The following is a 27,972-nucleotide window of genomic DNA, read 5'->3' as shown; positions in this document are numbered from 1 at the left end:
AGGCCAATTAGCAAAGCAGAGCATTTCTCAATCTAATTTGTCATGCTTGAATTAACTAGGAATTCAGGCTTGGAGTTGTTGACCTTCATAGGGAATATCTGATGTCCATAGGAAAGCCCTGTTGCATTTACGTGTCTAATTTCAATAAGGAATTCCAAAATGCCATAGAGAATGCCTGATTACTCTTCTATAGAGGCATGTGATTTCCGATCATTTGGAAGTGCCTGACTTTCATAAGGGTTGCCTAAATTCTGCTGGGAATTCCTGCCTTCTGTAATCTATGCGGAATTCCTGGCTTCTTTAGGGTCATGTCTGACCTCTGTAGGGAATCCTTGATTCTACAGGGAGTGTCTCGCTTCTGACCGCTGTAAGGAAAGTCTGAGTTCTATAGTGAATGCCTGATTCTCTGTGGAATTCTTGACCACTAGAGGGAATGCCTGACCTCTACAGTGAATACAGTGAATTGAGTAGGTAATTCAAAAGGGAATTCCTGACTTCTGTAAAGAAATTCGAGTTTGATACTGAACGCCTGACTTTTACAGGGAATGCATGGCATCTGTAAGGAATGCCTGCCTAACTTCATTAGATCTAACCTCTTAGATCTAATATCTCTTTGTGGTTGTCAGTGTGATTGATTTCACTGGAATCTTCTTTGAAGTCTGGCCCTAAGCTTGATCAGTGTGGAGAGGGTATTCTTTCTCAACCAGAGGAGGCATGTGGAAATCCCCAGGATCGGCAAAACAGGAAACCGGAAGCTGGGAATACATCCATTGTAAGGGGCAGAGAGATTGCTCTGCATTGTTTTTGGAGTTTGTTGTCGACCCTCCACCTCTTCCCCATTCCCCCGATGCATGATATGTTATGTGGCCTTTATAATGAAATGACTCACGCTGTTATCATTCCAATGAGGTCACCGACCTTTGAACACCGCAGTAACAGTACAGAGTTTTTAGTGACCCCAAACCAAAACAATGACACGGGAGATCTGGGAAGTTCACTTAGCAACAGTGCTCAGTGTTAATGGACTACATTGTGTAGCAGAAGAATAGTTGTGAATGTTTTCTTACTGTTTACATACATACACACACACACACATATATATATATATATATATATATATATATATATATATATGTGTGTGTGTGTGTGTGTGTGTGTGTGTGTGTGTGTGTGTATGTATGTAAACAGTAAGAAAACATTCACAACTATTCTTCTGCTACACAATGTAGTCCATTAACACTGAGCACTGTTGCTAAGTGACGTTAGCGCAAAGGTTTACCTATATTAATATGGCATATCCACCCCATGAAACAAACTCTTTTAATTTAAAAAGAAAAACAAAGTTAAAGTCGTCATCCTGAAGGGACTCTTATTCTAAAGGAGAAGTTTCAGGAACTAGAAATGTCTTAATTGAGCACTGTCAAGCCCTGTGTTTGTGTCCTGATCTCACACTGCTCAGGCAAAGCTGACTGGGTTTAATACAGTGGCGAATTAAAATGGAATTCAGATGTAATGAGGTGGTCGTAGGTGTGTATCTGACCACTGGTCAGTCGTGGTTGATTGAATGAGAAAAATGAGAATAAATGATAGGGGTGGGCATTATCATGCTCTTATGGTTGACCACACTGTATTGTGTCTATTATTTAAAACATAGTATTTTGTATTTTTAAATAGAACCAATAAATCCCTGTGCACACTGTACAAACATACATAGATACATATTTCTTTTTTATCCTAAAGGGAAATTCAGGGTGTCCAGTAGATATTCCACATCAAAGCATAGTTTCCATCAAAATAAGAGTAAAATATGGTGAATAATATAATAGGCATAATATAATGATAACAATACAGTATGTACTCTATAATAATATATAAAATGAAATAAGTAATAAATTAACAATAAGGCATGGTCTAATAACAGCATATAGGCATATGCCGGTAGTGTACTATTAACATCACATCGTAACAACGTAACATCCATCACTCTTTATACTTTACTGGGAGACTCTTGGCACTGACCATTTACTGGGTGACCTCTGGGACATCGGTGGTGGCTTCAGAGCTTGTGATTCTATTGGTCAGTATAAAGGAGCTCATACAAGCTGTGTTAGCTCCACCCAGGCAGCGACCACATATCGGTCCACTGTCATAGAAAGGTTGGCCCACCACTGACTGTAGACCACTGCTGGTCCACCATCGGACCACTCAGATGACTGTCCTGTACAGGATATAACTCATTTATAATCTTCTCAAACAGATTTTACATTCACAGGGACTTTTGTTCTGGAAAAAAACAAACTAACACAAATATTATCAACAACTATGAGAGATATAACAATGAGTATAAGACTGATATAAAATGATTAAATGATAAAAATGTAGACACTGTGCTGATTAAAGGAAAACAAAAAGAACCTAATGAAGGAAACCCAGAAAACACTGTGTAAAACACTAGTGGACCTCCAACTTTGCCCTCAGTGGGTCAACAGTGGTCCGCCGTCTCCTTGGTACCAGGGCAGCTGCCCCTGGTAGAAGAGAGAAAGCTTCCAAACCTGAAATGCAGTGGATGGAGGGATTAACAAACGTAATGAGCGAAAGACAGACTTCGCTAATGTTGGGGGCTGCTGGGTTGGCGGCATAATTAATAACAGATGTCAGGTACAATTCTCAAAGCTTATTTACACCTCCAAAATTGTTTGGTGAAATATATATATATATATATATTTTGTTGGGAGTTGTTTGGAGCTGGATTGCGGGAAGTTTTCCGACAGTAGCGTGTGACTGCGCCCAACGTGCGGCCAACGTGTTTTTTATTTCCTATTGAAACTCATGCGTTTCCATGGAGACCCAAGGCTGGGAAACACTTTCCAAAAGATAGGGAACAAGGCGTGCAGCTTTATCCCATCTGAGCAGCGTTCTCGTCCAGAGGGAAACAATTCAATTGAATTGTTAATTAAATAGTTGGTGTAAAACCTTAGGAGAGCGGACGCCCACCGCCAATCTCTTCCTCTCTGGTTCTAGCCTCCCTAAACAAACTCCCGGCTTTGGAGCGCTGGATGTTCGGAGGCTCCCAACTTTCCAACTCACACACCCCTTATTATCAGGGAAATCTCCAATATCGGAGCTTAATCAGCGGAGCTTTCCGCGCTGCTTTAAAAGACCCTCGGACCGGTGTGATGCCTGGCCAGCGTCTGTTTTTCTGCGTTCAATGTGTTGTCTCCTCATTTAATGGTATTAACAGGTATTAGACTCTGGAAGTGGATCAGAGACTCGTCCCGGTGGTCCACCGAGAGCTGACGTGTGGAAAGAGCCTCGCATCACATGAGGCAAATCTTTCTCTCTCTCTCTCTCTCTCTCTGACTATCCATCCCTCCGTTGTGGTGTCGCTCGCCCCCTCTCCCCTTTCAGGTCCCCACTTCTCCATTCCCTCGGGCGGGGACCTGTCCAAACGTTTGTAGATGTCTGTGTTTTCTCTCCATTAACAGCTTTTAGGAATTTGGAAAGCTGTGAGGATTTGATTGCATTCAGCCTGAAGAGTCCCTATTGGTCAGTGCTGTTCTGTGTGTGTGAAGATGTGTTGCAGTGTTGTCTTAAGTTATACAGCGAAGTGTGTGTTTGTATCCGTCGACGACGTCCTGTTTAACGTCGGAATTCCGAGTATGTGTCCCGAGTGTGTACCTGTGTCTGATTGTGTTTGGAGATCTGAGGCCCGCTCTGGCATGGCTTCACATGTCTCTGTCTTAACGCCGTGAAGAAAAGGCTCCCCTCCCTTCCCTTATTATGAAAAATACCGCCTTAATATCCCGAATCTGCCGGTTTGGACTGGCATCTGTAGAGCTGCCTTTAAACCCAGAGCCATTCATTCAGCTTAGCCATGTTTGAACTTGCTAATAGTTTTTATAGGCCTCCTCTTCTCTCTCTCGCTCTCTCTCTCTCTCTCTCTCTCTCTCTCTCTCTCTCTCTCTCGCTCTCTCTCTCTCTCTTGTTCTCCCCACTCTCCACCTTTCCCTCCCTCTCTCTCTCTCTCCCCCCATCCTCTCTCTCGCTCTCTCGCTCTCTCTCTCTCTCTCTTGTTCTCCCCACTCTCCACCTTTCCCTCCCTCTCTCTCTCTCTCTCTCCCCACCCTCTCTCTCTCTCTCTCTCTCTCTTTGCTGCGTCTCTCGTCCCCCCGCGGTAGAGCGTGCCATTAGCTCTCCAATCTGTTATTTGTTTTTCTCCTTTAATGTGTTTTTTGAACAAAAGGAGAGAAAACAAACGGAGCAACTGAGCTGCAGCGGCCCAGACAAGCCCAGACTCTCCCTGTCTAACTTCCTCTCTCTCTCTCTCTCTCTCTCTCTCTCTCTCTCTCTCTTATTTTCTTCTCTTCTCTTCTCTTCTCTTCTCTTCTCTTTTCTTTTTCCTGCTTGTTCTCTCCTCTCTGTCATTTTCAGTGTCTCTCTTTAACCTCTAAGTCATTTTCTTTATTTTCACTTTCTTTCTCTTTCTCTCCATCCATTTCGTCTTTTCTATTGTGCTCTCTTTTTTTTCTTTTTTCTTTCTCTCTCTTTCCAGATGTTCTAATTTTAGCCAGGTGATATGTACCAAGAGGAAATGGGCCGTTTGTGAGTGTGTGTGTGTGAGTGTGTGTGTGTGTGTCTGTGTGTGTGTGAGAGAGAGAGAGAGAGAGAGAGAGAGAGAGAGAGAGAGAGGTGGTTCTCTTTACTACTCTTCACTACTATCTTAAAGACCCTCACTTTCAAACAAGAACCCCTCTCCTCTCTCTCTCTCTCTCTCTCTCTCTCTCTCTCTCTCTCTCTCTCTCTCTCTCTCTTTGTGCAGTTGCTCCTCAGTTTCTCACAAATTCCCCTGTGGACGAGGTTCCCTCACCACTCTAAGACACACACACACACGCACACACACACACAGGTGTGTGAGAGAGAGAGAGAGAGAGAGAGAGAGAGAGAGAGAGAGAGAGAGAGAGAGAGAGGAACTTGTCGGTGCTTCTTATCCTCCACTTTCAAAGAGCCGCACAGCAGATTTATTATTTCAGTCTCCAGTGCACTGCTCTTCACACTACTGCACTACTGAAAGGTAACGCAGAGAGAGAGAGAGAGAGAGAGAGAGAGAGAGAGAGGGAGAGAGAGTCAGAGAGAGAGAGGAGGGAGTGGAGATAAAAAAAAGAATGGAAAGAAAGAGAAAGGGGAGAGAGGTGATAAACCTGAAAGGAGAGAGAAAGAGGAGGAATGGAAGGAGACGTTGGAGAAAGTGAGGAAGGAGAGCGATGGATGGAGAAGAAAGGAGAGAGGTGTAAATAGTACACGTAGTACACCATCAGTGTCAGTGTCGTCTGTTGGGTTTTAGTGGGCGGGGCTTCATTTGGCTTACATCACCTCAACTCATACGCTGCTTCAGTCTCTAAAGCCCTGGTGGGAGAGGAGAATGTCTCGGGGGACGGCTGCGTTCTCAGCGATGGACCTCCAGCGTCCGGACCGCATTCAAATGACTACATTGAACAGTTGAAAGGTAGAGATCATTAGGACCAGGCTCTCGGTCACGCGTGGGGTTTGAAAATCAAGCTGGTCATTTCCCAAATAAGTACACACTTTTTAACCAGCTACTTAATACTATGGTTGCTATGGACACAGAAACAAAAACAATGGTTCATTCATGGTCTGTTTGTATAATCTCCATAGAAAGCAGCTGCACATGAGTCGTGCAGCAAAGACAGTAAAGGAGCGGCCATCTTTGTTTGCTCTCTTTTAGAACCTCAGCTTCATATTCGAACTTTCATTTCCACCTTAAACAAGTCACTTTAATTGAGCCGTTATTCTTAAATACACCGACGGACCGGCGTCCACAGAACGGATGCAGGTTCTCGGACTGAAAAACTTTGAAGTCTTCGCTTTGATTGCTAATTGGAAGAGAAGTTGCTAATAGCAGGAGCCGTAGCTACTGTTTTGAAAGTGGGGGGAGTTTGAGCCCCTCTGGTTTAGAAAGAAAGAAAAAAGAAAGCCAGCCATCTGCAGCGGAGTCTGAATCAGAGAATCAAAAACCACCAACGAACGGAGGAGAGAGAGAGAGAGAGAGAGAGAGAGAGAGAGAGAGAGGGAGAGAGAGAGAGAGAGAGAGGGAGAGCGAGAGAGAGAGAGAGAGATCAGGAGCAGGTGTGTGAGGCTTTTGGGAGAGACCCGTTAGGAGTTGCGGGTTTGTCGTGAAGTGCAGGGTTTGGTTAACCCAGGTACGCTTCGCCGAGAACATTCGCTACTAATTCAGGGAGATGTGTGTGCAGATACGGCCCAGAGCTTCCTCTTTCACACTCGAGTTTCGCTACGGCTTCGAGAGGCTTCACTTCATGCAACATTATTGCAACCGAAGATCAGATTAGAACTTCTAAGGCCTAGTCAAGGCTTACACCAGTCTGATTCTTTTTTTAAAAAAGGGTGTTTTACTCCTTCATTTTTTTAAAAACCGTCCCGTCTTCCCATCCACACAAGTGCTGTGTTTATCAGAAGTGTGTTACAAAGACGTTTTTTATGTACCATATAATTGTAATTCAAAATTGTACTTCAAACACTCTCCCGCTATTATGTTGTTTTCACACTCTGCGCACACTCTGACATCGAACTAGAGAGACAACGGCTCTGAGACAATGACACACACTCTGAGACAATGACACACACTCTGAGACTATGGCACACACTCTGAGACTATGGCACACACTTTGAGACTATGACACACACTTTGAGACAATGACACACAAACTCTGAGACTATGGCACAAACTCTAAAACAATGACACACACTTTGAGACTATGACACACACTTTGAGACTATGACACACACTATGAGACAATGGCACATGCTCTGAGACAATGATGCACATTCTGAGATTGACACAAGCTGTGAGACTATGACACACACTATGAAACAATGGCACACACTCTGAGACAATGACGCACATTCTGAGACAATGACACAAACTCTGAGACTTTGACACACACATTATGAGACAATGGCACACACTCTGAGACAATGACGCATATTCTGAGACAATGGGACCAATTTTGAGACTACGACACACAATATGAGACAATGGTACACACTCTGAGACAATGACACACACTCTGAGACAATTACACACACTCTGAGGCAATGACACACACTCTGAGACAATTACAAAAACTCTGAGACTATTACACACACTCTGAGACTATGGCAAACTCTGAGACTATGACACACACTCTGAGACAATGGCACAAACTCTGAGACTATGACACACACTCTGAGACAAAGGCACAAACTCTGATACGATGACAAACTCTGAGACGTGGTGCACCCTCTAAGACAACAATGCACATTATGAGACAATGACACACACTCTGAGACAAAGTCACACTCAAGGCCTATTGTAGGTTAATGCAGTGTTAAGGGACTTGCCCATGGACTCTTCTGAGTGTCCTGGAGTGTGGTTACCGGGGCAGGGAGCTGAACCTAGGTGTGCTGTGCTAAAATCCACCACGTTACACACTACACTACCCCATAAATGACCCGTTCAGAACCTCCAAGCCAAACGCCCTCCCCGTCTGTTAAACAGAGCCAGAGGTCCAGGGCCCGGTTCGGGTTCACGTGCGAAAAAGGAAAGGCTGCAGGTTGCCAGCAGAAGGGATGTAAGATTTAATGCGACTGAGTTTGCGGCTTCATTAAAGCTTGGGCTGTGCGTCCGTCGTCGTACGCTACTTATTTTCTGCCCTGAGAAGTCCCAATCCATCACTGGGATTTATGAGTGCGATGATGAAAGCCAGGAATGCCTGCGGGGCGTCTCTAATTGGTCAATAAATAAAAGGGGAACTCTCGGAATGGACTCAACAGACACCGTCTTTGATAGCAGGAACAGGGGAACTCTGGTCTTGCCCCAAACGCCTGGAAACTGAAAGCGCTGCGAGTGTATGATTACACCACACCTGCCCTTATACCCTACATCTACTATGTCTAATAGATGCTTAGCAAGTACCTTATCTACTACATGTCCAAGGTTGTGTGGACACCACTAACAGGAGATGTTATACCGTTATCTCATGCAGATTATAAATTACAGCACAAGCGGGAGTCACTATACCCCGGTGTTGTGTCGAACTGCGCTGCCTTGTCAAATTGTGTGACCATGGTGTAATTTTATAACTACAGGCGCCAACAGTAGGTCAGTAAGCCATATGATACATATATATATATAGAGAGAGAGATTATGAATTATTGATTGCTATTATGGATGACATTATGACTATATTGCGATGCAGATGTCTCTGGCTGTGCCTCTGTATTCTAATCCCAGCCCCACTCTTTACGTAACTGTGTCGTGTGTTTTCTCGTGGCGAAGTGGACGGGTCCACTGCTGTGTGCTCATTTCACGGCTGGCGGTGCGTCCGAGAGGCGGCAGCGGGGCATGAATCACCTTCTCCGTCGCTCCCAGCAGGAACACACACACTCCCCGAGACTGATCCGGCTCTACCTCCGTCTGAGCGCTGCGCGCTATCACTCCATCTCTGCACTCGTCCGCCCTGAATGCTCTCGCCGCTCCAGATAAGCCTCGCAGATAGAGACAGGGCCTTTTTTCCCTCTCTCTCCGAAGGGGAGAGATAAACAGTCTCTCTCTTCTAGTGCTTTTATTCAGGAGTGAGCAGCATTCAGCAGATCTCACACACACACACACACACACACACACACACACAGTGATAAGGCCAGATGGGTTATCAGAGAGGAAACTACCACAACAAGAACAGCACTTTATTTCTCTTTCACTCACTCCCTACCTCTCTCTCTCCCATTTTTTTCTGCTCTTACTCGTCTTTTCTTCTTTTTTCTTGTTCTTCTCTTCTGTCCACTTTCTTGCTTTTCCTCTTCTTTCTCCTTCATTTTTCTTTTTCCAACTCTCTGCTCTCTTCTTTCTCTTTTCCCTTTTCTATTTTACCAATTATGCTCTCCATTTCCTTCGTATTTTCTCTGTCATACTCTCTCTCTCTCTCTCTCTCTCTCTCTCTCTCTCTCTCTGTGTCCCTGGCTGTGGGTTTTTAAACAGAGTTAGCGTAACACCTGTTGCTGTTTTTTTCTTGTTTTTTCCCCCTCTTATTCCCCCCTGGTAAGTCCGCAGCTGAGGAAATAAAAGACCTGGATAAATTATTCATAACGGACACGAATTCCCTGCTCGCGCAAAACGTGTTAAATCAAGATGAGGACGGCTAATAGGACAGTCCTGGGAGAGGTGAAACAGTCCCCCCCCCCCCCCCCTACCCCCCCTCCCTCTCTCTCCCTCTCCCACTCTCTCTCTCTCCCACTCTCTCGGTGTCTCTCGCCCTCCCACAAACCCTCCTTTTTGCTGTCATTCCTTTCATGCGGGAAAACAAGCCGCTGTGATGCGGCCGTCGTGTTCGGAATGAAGTTAAACTGTGTGCGGCCCACGGACTCCGCGAGGCGGCGTCGTGACGAGGCAGATCTGGGAGGTTCAGAGGTGCGGCGTTTGATCGGATTTTTACCACCGTGCAGGTGTCAGCGCTCATCTCCACACAGGAATATTTCAAACCCAACTTCCGCTTACACTTTTTCTGTGAAAGTATGTTTCAGTCATTGCCACGGTTACTCTAAACTCATTTCTTTGTTTACTTTACACATGTTTCCATGGTTACGCTACACTGTTTTAATGGTTACACTGCCCTGTTTCCATGGTCATTCTATACTCGTTTCCATGGTTATTCTACACTCATTTCATGGTTATTATACATTCATTTCCATGGTTATGCTACACTTGTTTTGATGGTAATGCCTCACTGTTTCTATGGTTACACCTTACCGTTTCCATGGTTATTCTATAGTCAATTCATGGTTAATGTACATTAACTTTCCTTGTTACACTACACACATTTCCATGGTCACTATATGCTAATTTTCATGGCTACCCTGCACTCGTTTCCATGGTTATTCTACACACATTTCATGGTTATTGTACATTTATTTCCATGGTTATGCTACGCACATTTCCATGGTTACCCTACGCTTGTTTCCATGGTTATGCTACGCTTGTTTCCATGTTTACTCTACACTCTTTTCCATGGTTACGCTTCACTTGTTTTGATGGTAATGCCTCACTGTTTCTGTGGTTACACCTTACTGTTTCCATGGTTATTCTACAGTCAATTCATGGTTAATGTACATGAACTTTCCTTGTTACACTACACACAATTCCATGGTCACTATATGCTCATTTCCATGGTTACTTTACCCTTGTTTACAAGATTAACCTGCATTCGTGTTAGTTGTTACTTTATTCATTTCCCTGTTAAGTCTACAGCTACTGCCGTAGTTGTTCTGTAAATAATTCCCTCGTTACTCTACACTTGTTGCCATGGTTACTGCACATTTCTATAGTTACAGTAAACTCATTTTCATGGCTACAGTGCATTATTTTCATGGTTATAATAAAAACTTCCATACAGTGTAAAGGGCAGATGTCAATTTAGAGTGGGCCTCCCTCCTTCTCATCAAATATGCACCAATATAGGACCATTTCTACATGTTTTTCTCCGTGTGTGTGTGTGTGTGTGTGTGTGTGTGTGTGTGTGTGTGTGTGTGTGTGAGTGTGTGTGTTGTGAAGGAATAAATGGCTGGAGTATTTGGAGCTTGAAGTGAATGGCAGGGTCACAGGTTGAGATCCTGACCCCCTGAGAGAGTGTGTGTGTGTGGGGGGGGGGGCATCGGAAATGAAGCCCATTCCCCAGAGTGCTGTCGAGAAGGAAGCAAAGTCCCTAATGAGTGGATCATGGGGAGCACATTCCTCAGACTCTCTCCTGACTTTTAAGCAGGTGTTCCCAGGAAAGTGGCCAGAGGTGTGTGTTCATACAGTGACCAGGTGATTCTGGATTGTGGGAAAAGCTGGAGTTAGATGAGAATTAAAAAATGCAAATCTAGCCACCACCTGAGCGTGACTGGCTCAAGGAATCGTCCAGATGGCGTTGTTGCTGACCACTGACATTTGTCTACAGGTTACCTGTGCACCCTCTACCTGTCTGCAGTCTACCTGTCCACACTCTACCTGTCTGCAGTCTACCTGTCCACACTCTTCTTGTCTGCAGTCTACCTGTCCACACTCTTCTTGTCTGCAGTCTACCTGTGCACACTCTACATGTGCACACTCTACCTGTCCACACTCTACCTGTCCACACTCTACCTGTGCACACTCTACCTGTCTGTAGTCTACCTGTGCACACTCTACCTGTCCACACTCTACCTGTGCACACTCAACCTGTCTGCAGTCTACCTCTCCACACTCTACCTGTTTGCAGTCTACCTGTCCACACTCTACCTGTGCACACTCTACCTGTCCACACTCTACCTGTCCACACTCTACCTGTCCACACTCTACCTGTGCACACTCAACCTTTCTGCAGTCTACCTGTCCACACTCTACCTGTGCACACTCTACCTGTCCACACTCTACCTGTCTGCAGTCTACCTGTCCACACTCTACCTGTGCACACTCAACCTTTCTGCAGTCTACCTGTCCACACTCTACCTGTGCACACTCTACCTGTGCACAGTCTACCTGTCTGCACTCAACCTCTCCACACTCTACCTGTCCACAGTCTCCCTGTCCACACTTTACCTGTCTATACTCTACCTGTCCACACTCTACCTGTGCACACTCTACCTGTCTGCAGTCTACCTGTCCACACTCTACCTGTCCGCAGTCTACCTGTCCACACTCTACCTGTCTGCAGTCTCCCTGTCTGCACTTTACCTGTCTGCTGTCTCCCAGTCTGCACTTTACCTGTCTGCAGTCTCCCAGTCCGCACTTTACCTGTCTGCAGTCTCCCTGTCCACACTTTACCTGTCTGCAGTCTCCCTGTCCGCACTCTCCCTGTCTGCGCACTCCCTGTCCACACTCTCTCTGTCCGCACTTTACCTGTCCGAAGTCTCCCTGTCCACACTCTCTCTGTCCGCAGTCTCCCTGTCCGCACACTCCCTGTCCGCACTCTCTCTGTCCGCACACTCCCTGTCCGCACACTCCCTGTCCGCACTCTCTCTGTCCGCACTCTCTCTGTCCGCACTTTACCTGTCCGAAGTCTCCCTGTCCACACTCTCTCTGTCCGCACTTTACCTGTCCGCAGTCTCCCTGTACGCACTCTCCCTGTCCGCACTTTACCTGTCTGCAGTCTCCCAGTCCGCACTTTACCTGTCTGCAGTCTCCCTGTCCACACTTTACCTGTCTGCAGTCTCCCTGTCCGCACTCTCCCTGTCTGCGCACTCCCTGTCCACACTCTCTCTGTCCGCACTTTACCTGTCCGAAGTCTCCCTGTCCACACTCTCTCTGTCCGCAGTCTCCCTGTCCGCACACTCCCTGTCCGCACACTCCCTGTCCGCACTCTCTCTGTCCGCACACTCCCTGTCCGCACACTCCCTGTCCGCACTCTCTCTGTCCGCACTCTCTCTGTCCGCACTTTACCTGTCCGAAGTCTCCCTGTCCACACTCTCTCTGTCCGCACTTTACCTGTCCGAAGTCTCCCTGTCCACACTCTCTCTGTCCGCAGTCTCCCTGTCCGCACACTCCCTGTACGCACACTCCCTGTCCGCACTCTCTCTGTCCGCACACTCCCTGTCCGCACACTCCCTGTCCGCACACTCCCTGTCCACACTCTCTCTGTCCGCACTTTACCTGTCCGAAGTCTCCCTGTCCACACTCTCTCTGTCCGCACTTTACCTGTCCGCAGTCTCCCTGTCCGCAGTCTCCCTGTCCGCAGTCTCCCTGTCCGCAGTCTCCCTGTCCACACTCTACCTGTCCGCACTCTCCCTGTCTGCAGTCTCCCTGTCTGCAGTCTCCCTGTCTGCAGTCTCCCTGTCCGCAGTCTCCCTGTCCTCACTCTCCCTGTCCGCACTTTACCTGTCCGCAGTCTCCCTGTCCGCAGTCTCCCTGTGTGTGTGTGTGTGTGTGTGTGTGTGTGTGTGTGTGTGTGTGTGTGTGTGTGTGTGTGTGTGTTTGAATGAATGAATGAAAGACATTGGGCTGGACACATGTGTGATTTTTAGCAGCCCATTTTTCAGCCCTGGGGTTGTTTATTTTTGGAGCGGCCTGCTAGGTTGTGTGTGTGTGTGTGTGTGTGTGTGTGTGTGTGTGTGTGTGTGTGTGTGTGTGTGTGTATGAGAGAGAGAGAGAGACCTCGTCCACTTTGGGCTGTGGCTTTTTTATGGGCCTGTTAATGTCTCACGCTACAAGGAAAACCCAAACTGCTGTAACACATAGCAGAGCTACAGGTACACACACACACACACACACACACACACACACAGCAGTTCAGCTGAGCTTACTTCAGATGTTTTGTTCTCTGCGTGTCAAAAGTTTGTGAACACCAGCCTTTGTGTAGGTGGCAATGTCCAATTGGAGCAGCTGCACATGAGTCTGTGTTTAGATGTGTTTAGGGGTTGAGTCTGTGGTCCAGAACTCATCGTCCACCATCTCTCTCTCTCTCTCTTTCTCTCACTTTCTCTCTGTCTCTCTCTCTGTTTATTCTCCCTCTCTCTGCCGTATTGGAATTCCATTCCTTTGCTTCCGCTTGACTTTTTCCAGCCAGCCGCCTAAACACGGCACTGGAGAAACCTAACCAACATCTGCACACATCTGTTCTCTGGGAGAGAGGGGTAGAGAGAGAGAGAGAGAGAGAGAGAGAGAGAGAGAGAGAGAGTAAAAGAGAGAGAGTAAAATACAGTAGAAATTAAAAGTCCTAGAGATATTTGTGCTGACGGAAGCAGACACTGTCCCCTGTTCGTGTTTGTATTAATGTTCTGAAAGGAGCAGCTGCTGTTTCTGCTGTGTGAAACTTTCCTGAAAAACCGACCAATAGAAACGCTCCATTCTCACTCAGTTTTAAATAATAACGTGACTTTATCGTTACGTCATTAACGACGCCACTTTCTAATAAGTTGATCACTCTAACATCTCCATCTTTTCTCTTTCAATAATGAGATGACGTCACGTTTACATTCCTCCATCACTTATCTCCCTGACCTGCCACTTCCTGTCTTGTTTCCTAGCAACAGGAACACCTGGATGGTCATGTGACTTTATTCCGTTCACATTGCTGTTATTAAACAGTTATAAAACAGTATCAGTTACTGTCTTTAATATGGTCTCAGAGCTCTGTCCTCACACACACACACACACACACACATCAGCCCATCTGACAACCCGTGTGTGTGTGTGTGTGTGTGTGTGTGTGTGTGTACAGACAGGTGCTCGGAAACCCTCACCTCACACACAAAGTTGCGGCTGTCTGACCCCATCGTCCACTGCAAGACACATTCACTAAACACACTTTCATTAGAGAGAGAGAGAGAGACTTTGTGACTGTGTGTGTGTGTGTGTGTGTGTGTCGAGGAGAGAGAGGAGGAGAGGATATAAATAGTGTGTGTCTGTTTTTCTCTGACAGCGGAGATAAGTGTATTAATTCGTCTCTGTTTCGTGTCGACCTGCTTTAATTTCATCTGCGCAGAGACACACGCTCGTCTGTCACTGTAACTTCATTAAGTCCTGACAGAGAACACACACACACACACACACACACACACACACACACAGAGAGCTTCTGTTCTATACACAACACTGCACCTGCACACTGATCAATCGCTCTCTATATATATATCATGCTTTCTTTTTCCTCCTCCTTCTCTCCATCTCTCTTTCATCTTTGTTTACTTTGTCTTTTTATTTGTTTCATTTTTCCTCTTTTCTTCCTTATTCATTTTTCTATGTTCTCTATACATCCCTTCTCTCTCTCTCTCTCTCTCTCTCTCTCTCTCTCTCTCTCTCTCTCTCTCTCTCTCTCTCTCTCTCTCAGTGTGTGACGTACAGGAAAAGTGTATGTGTGAAACCTGTTTATATGTCCTGATGTCAGGGGTGATGGACTGTACCACTAATGCAGGGGGGTGGTCACTCACTCACTGAATCCCTCACTCGTTCACTCACTCAATCACTCACTCGTTCATTCACTCAATCACTCACTCACTGACTCCCTCACTCACTCACTCACTGAATCCCGCACTCGTTCACTCACTCAATCACTCACTCACTGACTCCCTCACTCACTCACTCACTGAATCCCTCACTCGTTCACTCACTCAATCACTCACTCACTGAATCCCTCACTCACTCACTCACTGAATCCCTCACTCATTCACTCACTCAATCACTCACTCACTGACTCCATCACTCTCTCACTGAATCCCTCACTCATTCACTCACTGACTCACTCGCTCACTGATTCCCTCACTCACTCACTCACTGAATCCCTCACTCATTCACTCACTGAATCCCTCACTCATTCACTCACTCAAACACTCACTCACTGACTCCCTCACTCACTCACTCACTCACTCTCTCTCTCTCATTCACTGACTCGCTCACTCACTCACTGACTCACTCACTCATTCTCTGACTCGCTAACTCACTCACTGACTCACTCACTCATTCTCTGACTCACTCACTAAGTGACTCACTCGCTCACTCACTCACTCACGGAATTACTCAGTGACTCCCTCACTCGCTCACTCACTCACTTACTCATTCTATGACTCACTCACTGACTCACTCACTCACTGACTCCCTCACTCACTCACTCACTCACTCAATGACTCCCTCCCTCACTCACTCACTCAATGGCTCACTCGCTCGCTCACTCACTCACTCACTCACTCTCTCTTTCACTCACTCACTCACTCAATGACTCGCTCGCTCACTCACTCACTCACTCACTCTCTCTCTCACTCACTGACTCCCTCACTCACTCACTCACTCACTGACTCACTCTCACTCACACACTTACTCCTTCACCTACTTATTTTCACTCATTCACTCACTGACTCACTCTCACTCACACACTTACTCCTTCACCTACTTATTTTCACTCTTTCACTCACTCACTCACTCAATGACTCGCTCGCTCACTCACTCACTCACTCACTCTCTCTCTCACTCACTGACTCCCTCACTCACTCACTCACTCACTGACTCACTCTCACTCACACACTTACTCCTTCACCTACTTATTTTCACTCATTCACTCACTGACTCACTCACTCACTCACTCACTCACATTTTAATAACTGTATCATAAGGAGGGGCAGTTCAGTGCTTTATGTAATAATTACACGGTTCAATCCAAAACCAAAACCCTAACAAAGAGTGTGTGTGTGTGTGTGTGTGTGTGTGTGTGTGTGTGTGTGTGTCCATGATGGAGAAGTTGAGTGGCATCAGTGGTTTTAATTTATTTCCATGTTATCTCCATCGCTGCCAGCTTTGGAAGCACAGCCTCCTCCAAACGTATGAATAAATATATGTATATTTATGTATATATAAATATAAATATAAATTCAGATATAAATATATACATAAATAAGTATGTCTCCAATTCAGATTGTGATGGAATTTCCTTAACCCTTCACCTCTTCTCCATTCTATCACTTTTTTCCTTCCTCTGACTTTTCCGCTTCTTTCCAGGGGATGGAGGGATTGGAGGGAGGGGTTGAGCTCTCATCTACTCTCCTCTTTTCCCATCCCCCCCATCACCCATCCACAGCCCTCAGGATGGACAGGAGTGTATGTGTGTGTGTGTGTGTGTGTTTCCTGTGTTAAAGTGGGTACATTCTGACATTTATGATCAATATTTGACCAATATCAGCAAAAAAAAATCTGGAAAAACAACTGGATTTAATATAAGGAAATATCTGGATTGAATATCAGTGAACATCTGGATTGAATGTGAGAGAATTTCTGGATTGAATATCAGTGAACATCTGGATTGAATTTAAGAGACTTTCTGCATTGATTTTCAGAGAACATCTGGACTGAATGTGAGAGAATTTCTGGATTGAATATCAGAGAACATCTGGGTTGAATATGAGAGAATTTCTGGATTGAATATTAGAGAACATCTGGATTAAATGTGAGCGAATTTCTGGATTGAATATCAGAGAACATCTGGGTTGAATATGAGAGAATTTCTGGATTGAATATTAGAGAACATCTGGATTGAATATCAGAGAACATCTGGGTTGAATATGAGAGAATTTCTGGATTGAATATTAGAGAACATCTGGATTGAATGTGAGCGAATTTCTGGATTGAATATCAGAGAACATCTGGGTTGAATATGAGAGAATTTCTGGATTGAATATTAGAGAACATCTGGATTGAATGTGAGCGAATTTCTGGATTGAATATCAGAGAACATCTGGGTTGAATATGAGAGAATTTCTGGATTGAATATTAGAGAACATCTGGGTTGAATTTAAGAGACTTTCTGCATTGATTTTCAGAGAACATCTGGACTGAATATGGGGGAATATTTGAATTACTATCAGGGAACATCTGGACTGAATATGAATGCATTTCTGGGATGAATAAAAGAGAAGTTCTGGATTGAATTTCACAGAACATCTGGATTGAATGTGAGCAAATTTCTGGATTGAATATCAGGGAACATCTGGGTTGAATATTGAACAATAATTAGTTGAATCACATGATATCGGCAGAGTCCATCAGCACACATCGGGGGGGGGGTCTCTTTTGTTAACCAACACTCATTCATTTGCCTTAATTAAAAACCATTGATTTTAATTATTGTTGAAATATTCTGTGTGTGTTTTACTCACACACGCTAAACTGTGTGTGTGTGGGTGTGTGTGTGGGTGTGTGTGGGTGCTCTTAGCTAATCCTCACTTTTCTGATCGTCTCCTCTTTAGAAGTGAGTGTGAACTTTATTAAGAGTCTTTCTCGTCACTGAAAGCTTCCACAATGGATCCATACATTACTGTGTTTTCTGTTTAATGAACAAGAACCTTTGTTTCTGGTGTGTGTGTGTGTGTGTGTGTGTGTGTGAGAGAGAGAGAGAGAGAGAGAGAGAGAGAGGAGAGAGAGAGAGAGAGAGAGAGAGACTTAAAACAATGGCTTTGTTCTTCTTAATGTTCCTTAAAGAAAATGAAATATTCACTAAAGAATTTATCCATAAAGGATTCCCATTCCCATTCCAAGACGGAGAAGGAGCGAGCTGTGTGTGTTAATTAAAAGGATTCCGGTGTTTATCCGTGGTATTGTAAATTGTGAAAGGCCTCAGTGCTGCAGCGCTGGAGGATTAGAGCCGTACAGTGGTGGAGGAGCCACAGACTTGTGTGATGTGTCTAATATGTTGTTATGACAGCGTCTGACAAGTGTGTGTGTGTGTGTGTGTGTATTTCTGCAGATGTGGAGGACAGAGTGAGCTCCGGGGCCTGGGGCAACAGTGCACGCGTCACAAAGGTACAACATCTCCATTCATAACTATATCCCTAAATTATCTATCTATCTATCTATCTATCTATCTATCTATCTATCTATCTATCTATCTATCTATCTATCTATCTATCTATCTGTCTGTCTGTCTGTCTGTCTGTCTGTCTGTCTGTCTGTCTGTCTGAAAGCTATCTACTCATCTGTCCATCCTTCATCCATCCATCCATCATCTACCCATCCATCCATCCATCCACCCATCATCCATTCATCAATCCATTCATCAATCCATCCAGCCACCACCTGTCCATCATCCATCCATTCATTCATCAATCCATTCATCATCCATCCATCATCCATTCATACATCCATCCATCCATCATCCATCCATAATCCATCCAGCTATCATCCATCCATCCATCCATCCATTCATCAATCCATTTATCATCCATCCATCCATCCATCCACCCATCATCCATCCATCCATTCATCAATCCATTCATCATCCATCCATCATCCATTCATACATCCATCCATCCATCATCCATTCATACATCCATCCACCCATCATCCATCCAGCTATCATCCATCCATCCATCCATCATCCATCCATCCATCCATCCATTCATCAATCCATTCATCATCCATCCATCCATCCATCCATCCACCCATCATCCATCCATCCATTCATCAATCCATTCATCATCCATCCATCATCCATTCATACATCCATCCATCCATCATCCATCCAGCTATCATCCATCCATCCATCATCCATCCATCCATCCATCCATCCATCCAGCTATCATCCATCCATCCATCCATCCATCCATCATCTGTCCATCCATCCATCCCTCCATCATCCATTTTTACATTCGTCTATAGATTCATCCATTCATCTATAATCCATCAAACCATCCATCTATCTGTCCATCATCCATCATCCCCCTGTTTATCCCTCCATCTTTCATTTTCTCTGTGATTTTGTCTGTGTGGTTGATTACTGATGAATGATGAAGTTCATTTGACCTGTGTTTGTAATGAAGTGGTGAGTGTTTCTGCGCTGGTTTCTCTTCTCTTTCGCGTGTGACTCCTTTGCGCCGGCGCCGCTGTGTGTTAATAATCACTGAGTCGTGACGTTTCCGCGTGCAAGGTCGCCCTGCGTGGCTCACCGTTACTGGTGTCTGAGTTTAATCAGCCGTTCCTCTCCGCGTTGGCGCTCGTCTGCGGCGGTCAGAGGTCTCGCTGACAGGGTCACGTGAGGTAAACCGCACGTCTGCCATCAGCAGAAACCACAGCTATGAGGTGAAGGACTTGCTGCCCCAAGCACTTTCTCTCCTGGACGTCTCGGATGCAAATGGACTCCCTGGACACTGACAAGGGACGAACTCGTTACCCTCTCCTTCACTCCAGCAGCTCTCCTCGGTTTGTGCTGTTGTTGTTGTTGTTGTTGTTTGTTTGTTTAACAGACAAATTACTCTGTTTGAGTAACAGCATCCGTTTCCAATCACGTAAAGAACCGGAAAAGTGGGCGGAGTATCTGGAGACGGCTGCTGTGTCCCAAATGGCTCCCTATTCACTATTACGTACATTACTCACTATATAGTGCACCATTGGAAGGAACTGAATTCTGAAGTGGAGTAAACCATTTTGCACACGACCTCACGGGGGTCTTTACCAAACAACGCAGTGTATTATGGGTATCTGCTATCCACTGGTGTCCATGGGTTGTCTGCTATTTATTTGCAGTGCATCGTGGGACTACACTGAACATTCACGGGGTTAGGAACACGTACCACGTCTGCACTTTCCACACAGCTCCACTGACCACACAGGAGCACTTTGTAAATCTGCGATCACAGACTGTAGTCCAGCTGTTGCTCTGCATACTTTCCTCAGCGCTCAGGACCCCCACAGAGCAGGTGTGATGCGGTGGTGGATCATTCTCAGTGCTGCAGTGACACTGACGTGGTGGTGGTGTGTTAGTGTGTGTTGTGCTGGTGTAGAGTGGATCAGACACAGCAGTGCTGCTGGAGTTTTGAAACCCTGTGTCCACTCTCTGTCCACTCTGTGAGACACTCCTCCCTCGTTGGTCCACCTTGTAGATGTAAAGTCAGAGACAGTAGCTCGTCTGTTGAGGCACCGATGATCTTTCTCACATTCTGTTTCTGCGTGACACCATCCAATATGCACCAACTGGAGGTTGCAGGTGCTGGGCTTTAGAACTTGAACGTCCCATCGCAAAGTTTTCAGTCTCCGCTAACACCTCACTGTAAGCTGTCTGTCCTGAAGCGTCCGTCAGGGTCTGAGAGTCTTGGCTGGTTTTAAAACAGCGAACGCTGGGAGATTATAACTGAGCTTTTAGTGTTAGCGCCGACGTTAGCGACGTTAACACACTTTTTTATTTATCTATCTTGCCATCCTTCCATCCATCCATCCATCCGTATGTCTCTCTCCCTCTAGCCATCCATTCTCTCTATCTATCTATGTGGACATCCATCCATTCATCCATTCATTCATCCATCTTTACAACTACCCATCAGCCCACCCACTCATCCATTCATCCACTCATTCAGTCACTTATCCTTCCACCCATCCATCCACAAACCTATCCATTCCCGTTCCAAAAAAGGGGACTAATGTGTACATGAATGAATGAATGAATGAATGAATGAATGAATGAATGAATTCATGCTGAGTAAATCCAGAAGTTCTGTTAACGCTTCCAATTGAATCCAGCTCCACCCCCTTCAGCTGACCTCATGTCTGACCTCTGACCCCTGCAGAATTACGTGGACGGAGCTCAGTATCACATGACCAGCCGGGACCTCGCCGCCCACGACAGCATCTCTCCGCCCTACGTCAACTCCAGACTGGCCGGTAAGGCTCTGTTATTGTTTACACTGTGGGGAGTTATTAACACAATCATTGAGTGTACACACACACACACACACACATACGTTTGTGCCAGTGTATACATCATATATTTATTCAAGAGTTCTTACAGTGGAACAATACTTGCTTTTGTTAGTTTGCTGCTCATTGATTTATCCATAGCTCTTCATTCAACACTATCCTGTGAAGTCCAGGGTGCTGAGAGTGTCTTTGTATTTGAACAATTGGAATTTAAATGGAGATTTTCCACTGCAGAGTAATCGGCTCGGCTCGGTTCTACACACTTTTTGGTTTGTGTTCTACTACCACAATTCCACCACCCTTCGCCTGAAATGTTTCCAGTGTTGTCTCAAAACCTGTTTCTAAGGGGATCAGAGGGCTTTGGAAACCACAACAACGGCTGAGGTTATGTTAAGCGGTGTTTACTCATAGTGTGTTGACGTGTTGTTGTTGTTTGGGACTGAACACAGCTCCGTCATCAGTTCAGACAGATCAGTAGAGTGTGTTCCTTCCTTGTTGCAGCGTCCAGCTCTCGCTGGATTCTTTCGTCGGCCCCCGATCCGAGGAGTGTTTGAACCTCTTCAAAAGACCACGGCGTAATTTTACGAGCTGCCATCGTGAGTCGGATAAAAACAAACGTGTGATATAAAGACATGAGCCATGTGTATATAATGCATAATGTTTTCATCTTTGGGTTTTCATCTGTTAACCCTCATTTGATCTTTTCCGTCGTTTGGTCCTCTTTTACCATGTGATATTATTTACTAGATTCAAAACACACCATGGAACAGGCTTGTAACTCACTCGTACACATACTCACTCACACTTAGGAACTGCACCACAAGGGGGTGCTATTCATTGCATGACATAATGTTTATAAACACGTTAAAATAGTAATAAATTAGTATTATTTTCTGGGTTGTGATGGTCTACTTTACTGTCAAATCTGTATCCGCACTCTAGTGTTGTTTATTTTTGACGCTGCTCACTGCACACACACACACACACACACACACACACACACACACAAATAAAATAAAAGAAAATGAAAGGGCTGCCTGTCAGTGCTGTGTGTGTATTCTACACCCAAATGCACAAGCAGCTTAAAACGCCAGGTCACTTGTCATACCTCCACATCTCTCTCTCTCTCTCTCGCTCTCTCTCTCTCTCTCTCTCTCTCACTCTCTCTCTTCCACACTCTCTGTCTCTCTCTCTCTCTGTGCTCAGTTACCCATGATGCCGAGCTGTGCCGTCGGCCGTGTGTGCCACACTGAGCAAATGGCCAGTGACACAGATTATCAGCCTGCGACACGAGAGCCTGAGACTAATTAAGCTTGACTTAAGCCATAAAAAATGTAATATAGAGCCCAGGGCTTCTCTCTCTCTCTCTCTCTCTCGCTCTCTTCCTACTATCTAATTTCAGTTTCTTTCTTTTACTTTGTCTCTTATTCATTCTTCGGTTTGTTTCTTTTAGCCATTTTTGTCTTCTGTCTCGTTCTCTTCTATGTGTCCACCTCTCTCTCTCTCTCTCTCTCATTTTCTCTCTCTCTCTCTCTCACTCTCTCTCTCTCTCTCTCTCTCTCTCTCTTTCTCTCTCTCTCTTCTTTCTCCTGAAGTATTTTAGTAACTTCCCATTGTGTGTGTGTGATGTCAGAAGAGGCCTCTGATTGGCTGTTTACCCGCGTGGTTGTTAAGTTAACTGAGGACACACTTGTCCCTGAAGGACGTCCTGTCAGCACACCTCCGCAACTCATCCCAGAGGTTCTGGATGGAGCTGCATCACTGAGAGAGAACACCGCGCCACTGCTCCACCGCCCAGTGCTGGGGGCTCTTACCCCTCCGGCGGACGGCTGGTGAGGCTAGGCTCATGTGCAGCTGCTCCAGAGTGTCCCATTATTGGTCAATATTATTCCATGGAGATTATAGAAGCGTGTTTCATGTGTAGATTCATGTGTGTGTGTGTGTGTGTGTGTGTGTCAGAGTCGAGCAGGTGCAGGCGGCTTACACAGTGCTTCTTTACTGTCAGACCTTCATAGACAATAACAACACACACACACACACGCAGCAGGTTTGTGTACGCAGTCTAACTGTTGTTTTACTTCAGCACTTTCCACACTGCTCCCCTCAGTCCTGTAAATGCAGCGTTTCTCCTCCGGATGCAGGAATTTTGCGGATGGCTGAAGTTTTCCGAGCAGTTTTGCTGACCCTCTGTGATCGGTGGTAATTTATTACCAGAATTTTTTAAATGATGTGGAAAAAAAAAAAACAAAGCGTTAAAAGAAAATGCAAAAAGTTATTTGTGTTTGTGTGTGTCTTATTTTTTATTTTATTTTATTTATTTATTTGTTTATTTCGCTGGTAGTGGACGTTTCTCAGCTCAGCGAGCCCTGACCAATCACTTTCACTTCTGCGCCGCTCTGTAAGCTGCTGAAAATGGAAAATACTTATTTGTTTCATTCTTATTAAATAAATAAAAAAATAGAGTGTACGTTTAAACCTTACATGTTCAATAAGGGCCCTGTGAAGGACTGGCGCCCCCTCCAGGGTGTATTCCCGCCTTGTGCCCAATGATTCCAGGTAGACTCTGGACCCACCGCGACCCTGAACTGGATAAGGGTTACAGATAATGAATGAATGAATGAATGTTCAATAAGGATGTAGTAATCTGTGTAATACACCAGACATCACACATATCACAGGTAAACATCCCCAGCCCCAGTGTAATAACACATGTAATAACAGTGCATCCATCACCCCTCAGAGATAAACAGTGGCATTCGGTTCCATGTGGCAGTGGTTTTAATCTTGTGACTGATGTGGTTGTGTGTTCTCTCTGTGTCTGTGTGGGTTTCCTCCGGGTGACTGTCTGTGAGGAGTGTGGTGTGTTCTCCCTGTGTCTGCGTGGGTTTCCTCCGGGTGACTGTCTGTGAGGAGTGTGGTGTGTTCTCCCTGTGTCTGCGTGGGTTTCCTCCGGGTGACTGTCTGTGAGGAGTGTGGTGTGTTCTCTCTGTGTCTGCGTGGGTTTCCTCCAGGTGACTGTCTGTGAGGAGTGTGGTGTGTTCTCCCTGTGTCTGCGTGGGTTTCCTCCAGGTGACTGTCTCCGAGGAGTGTGGTGTGTTCTCTCTGTGTCTGCGTGGGTTTTCTCCGGGTGACTGTCTCCGAGGAGTGTGGTGTGTTCTCTCTGTGTCTGCGTGGGTTTTCTCCGGGTGACCGTCTCCGAGGAGTGTGGTGTGTTCTCTCTGTGTCTGCGTGGGTTTTCTCCGGGTGCTCCGGTTTCCTCCCACAGTCCAAAAACACATGTTGGTAGGGGGATTGGTGACTCAAAAGTGTCCGTAGGTGTGAGTGTGTGAATGAATGTGTGTGTGTGTGTTGCCCTGTGAAGGACTGGCGCCCCCTCCAGGGTGTATTCCCGCCTTGCGCCCAATGATTCCAGGTAGGCTCTGGACCCACTGTGACCCTGAACTGGATAAGGGTTACAGATAATGAATGAATAAGTGAATGAATGAATGAATGAATGAATGAATGAATGAATTGTTACAGCAGTGTGACGATATTGAGTAGAATTAAGCGTATGAAAATTTCTGTACATACAAATATGCAAACGTACACCCCCACACACACGTGCACAGCTGGCCCAGATGGCTGCAAATGGACCGGTTCGAGGGTCCCGAAGGCATGCAAACCCCCAGCAGCCCTATCGCCACCTCCACCAACCTAATTATCACATTCAGTCATTTCGGGATGCCGTCGCACCGCAGGCTCGGGACGGGACGGCGACCCCCACCCAACCCACCTCTGGCCTTAGAGAGCCACCCCCGGGTGGGGGGGTGGGGGGGGCAGGGAAGGGAAGGGAAGGGAGGGTGTAGAGGATGAGGGATGAATAGAGAGAGAGAGAGAAAGGGGGGCATGAGAGAGAGAGGGATGAGAGAAGGGTGAAGGTTGAGGCTCTTGGCGCGAGTCCCAGGTGGATGCGTTGGCATGGCGATGGAGCAGCATCTCAGCCAGCAGCCTTCAGGTGTAAATTGACCATCAGCTTTCAGCTCCCCTCACTGTACACACACTCCAGGTCATGAAGGGTGAAGTGTGTGTGTGTGTGTGTGTGTGTGTGTGTGTGTGTGTGTGTGTGTGTGTGTGTGCGTGTACACCTCTGTAATAAATGCGGTTGGATTTGACAGAACCCCGAATATCACCTCTGAACCTCTCTGTATTTTTTATTATTCCATGTTCAGTTTTAACTCTCTATTTGTATCTTATTCTTTGTTTAATTTTGGAGCCCTGTTTGATCTCTGTTTCTTTTTTTTTTTTTTTCCTATTTTTCTTTGGTTAAATAGAGAAAATAGTAATAATAATGAAAAAAATACAAAGATATTTAAAGAAATATTTTTTATTTCAAGAAATCATTACTCCCTGCTGGTGTGTTGTAAATGAAGTGTTGTGTGTGTGTGTGTGTGTGTGTGTGTGTGTGTGTATACAGTGTTTAAGCTAATCTTGTGAATTCCATGATAGTCCAGGCCCACGCATCTGGAACGCTGGAATGTAGACTGGAATTCTGGAGGCGCTCTGGAAATTCCTGGGAAAAAAGTGTCAGAGTTCCTTGCCCCCAGACAGACAGCCTGTGATCAGTTGGCTGCCCAGGAGAGACCGTGTTATTGGTGGACTTTGATTGGCTAGGGCGGTGGGTTCGATTCCCGCTCCGGGTGACTGTCTGTGAGGAGTGTGGTGTGTTCTCCCTGTGTCTGCGTGGGTTTCCTCCGGGTGACTGTCTGTGAGGAGTGTGGTGTGTTCTCCCTGTGTCTGCGTGGGTTTCCTCCGGGTGACTGTCTGTGAGGAGTGTGGTGTGTTCTCCCTGTGTCTGCGTGGGTTTCCTCCGGGTGACTGTCTGTGAGGAGTGTGGTGTGTTCTCCCTGTGTCTGCGTGGGTTTCCTCCGGGTGACTGTCTGTGAGGAGTGTGGTGTGTTCTCCCTGTGTCTGCGTGGGTTTCCTCTGGGTGACTGTCTGTGAGGAGTGTGGTGTGTTCTCCCTGTGTCTGCGTGGGTTTCCTCCGAGTGACTGTCTGTGAGGAGTGTGGGGTGTTCTCTCTGTGTCTGCGTGGGTTTCCTCCGGGTGACTGTCTGTGAGGAGTGTGGTGTGTTCTCCCTGTGTCTGCGTGGGTTTCCTCCGGGTGACTGTCTGTGAGGAGTGTGGTGTGTTCTCCCTGTGTCCGCGTGGGTTTCCTCCAGGTGCTCCGGTTTCCTCCCACGGTCAAAAAACACATATTGGTAGGTGGATTGGCGACTCCGTAGGTGTGAGTGTGTGAGTGAATGTGTGTGTGTGTCTGTGTTGCCCTGTGAAGGACTGGTGCCCCCTCCCGCCTTGCGCCCAATGATTCCAGGGAGGCCCTGGACCCACCGCGACCCTGAACCGGATAAGCGCTTACAGATGAATGAATGAATGAATGAATGAATGAATGAATGATTGGCTAGGTTTCCAGGAGATGGTGTCACATGGGTTGAATCTCCTCTCATTGGTCAGCTGCTTGGCATCGAGCACTTGATTGCACTTTTGGTCGGCTGCCTGGGACCAAAAGCTCCTGATTGGTCAGTGATTTGAGAGAGTGTCTGATTGGTCAGTGGCCTACACTAATATGTCTGATCTGCTAACTCTCCAGAAACGAGAGTGTGATTTGTTGAATCTTTAGGAGCGCTTGTCTGATTGGGCGCTCGTCCGGGAGACTCTCTGATTGGTTGGCTGTCCAGGAGGTAGTATCTTATTGGTGTGCCTGACTGCATTGGATTGGTTGCTTGTCCAGGAAACAGTGTCTGATTTGTTGACTGCTCTGCTGCCTGGCAAAGAGACACCTGATAGGTCAGTAATTTGAAGAAATGTGTCTGATTGGTCAGTGGTCTCGACAACAGCATGTGATTGGCCGGCTGTCTGAATGGGCCTTTCAGCCTTTGGCCAAGTTTAGCTGTAGTGGGGTTGAATGTGGGGGAACAGTGAATACACAAACACTCTCTCTCTCTCTCTCTCTCTCTCTCTCTCTCTCTCTCTCTCTCTCTCTCTCTCTTTCATTATTTTCTGATTTATCTCCTGATGAACACATTGCGCACGTGTTGAATGAGTTAATGGCTTGTTGATTAAGAAATCTATCCGAATCTCACAGTTCAGGCCCAAAATATTAATTTCTTTGTGTTTTCCATTTTTAAAAACTCTATTTGTGGCCTCATACATTAGCCATCTTCAATTTGTTTTCCAAAGTAGTCACGTCGGTATCTGACCTCTCGTAACTGGCGTGTTTCAGCTCAGTAAATTATCTTAGAATATTGTTTTTTCACAAAAGTGAAGAGTAATTTGTGTAGTTTGTTCCATGGTCCATCGCAGGGCAAAATTCAACGTACAGTTCAATAAACAATGGGGAACAAGAGAAACGGCGATGATAGAGAGAGTGTGGGTGAGAGAGAGAGAGAGAGAGAGAGAGAGAGAGAGATGTGCACAGTGATACAAATGTAGGATAGCGACCCACACACACACACACACACACACACACACTCCTTGATTCTCTTTTTTCTGCATTCTCTCATCTCCACTGACCACACAGGAGCCCTTCGTAATTCTATAATCGCAAACTGTAGACCATCTGTTGCTCTGCATACTTTGTCCTCACCCTTTCACCCTGCTGTTCCATGCTCAGGACCCCCACAGGACCCCCACGGGACCCCCGCAGAGCAGGTATGAGTCGGGTGGTGGCTGCTATGACACTGACGTGGTGTTTGTTGGAGTGGTTTTAATGTTAAGGCTGATTTGGGCATGTTTTTATA

At 46.0% G+C, this 27,972-nt stretch overlaps 1 protein-coding gene across 1 annotated transcript in view; it reads left to right on the top strand.

Annotated features, from left to right (window-relative positions):
* tcf4 (transcription factor 4) overlaps window positions 1-27,972 on the top strand; it is a 122,094-nt gene that overhangs the window by 29,206 nt on the left and 64,916 nt on the right. Inside the window, exons 4-5 of the mRNA XM_066645603.1 lie at window positions 18,255-18,310; window positions 21,067-21,160. Of these exons, the coding sequence (XP_066501700.1) occupies window positions 18,255-18,310; window positions 21,067-21,160 (150 nt within the window). The remainder of the gene's footprint in view (window positions 1-18,254; window positions 18,311-21,066; window positions 21,161-27,972) is intronic.

The sequence above is a fragment of the Hoplias malabaricus genome, chromosome 15 (genome assembly GCF_029633855.1).
Source record: "Hoplias malabaricus isolate fHopMal1 chromosome 15, fHopMal1.hap1, whole genome shotgun sequence".
Taxonomy (NCBI): domain Eukaryota; kingdom Metazoa; phylum Chordata; class Actinopteri; order Characiformes; family Erythrinidae; genus Hoplias; species Hoplias malabaricus.
Note: the sequence above shows the minus strand (reverse complement) of the source record. Positions and strands in the feature narration are given on the sequence as shown.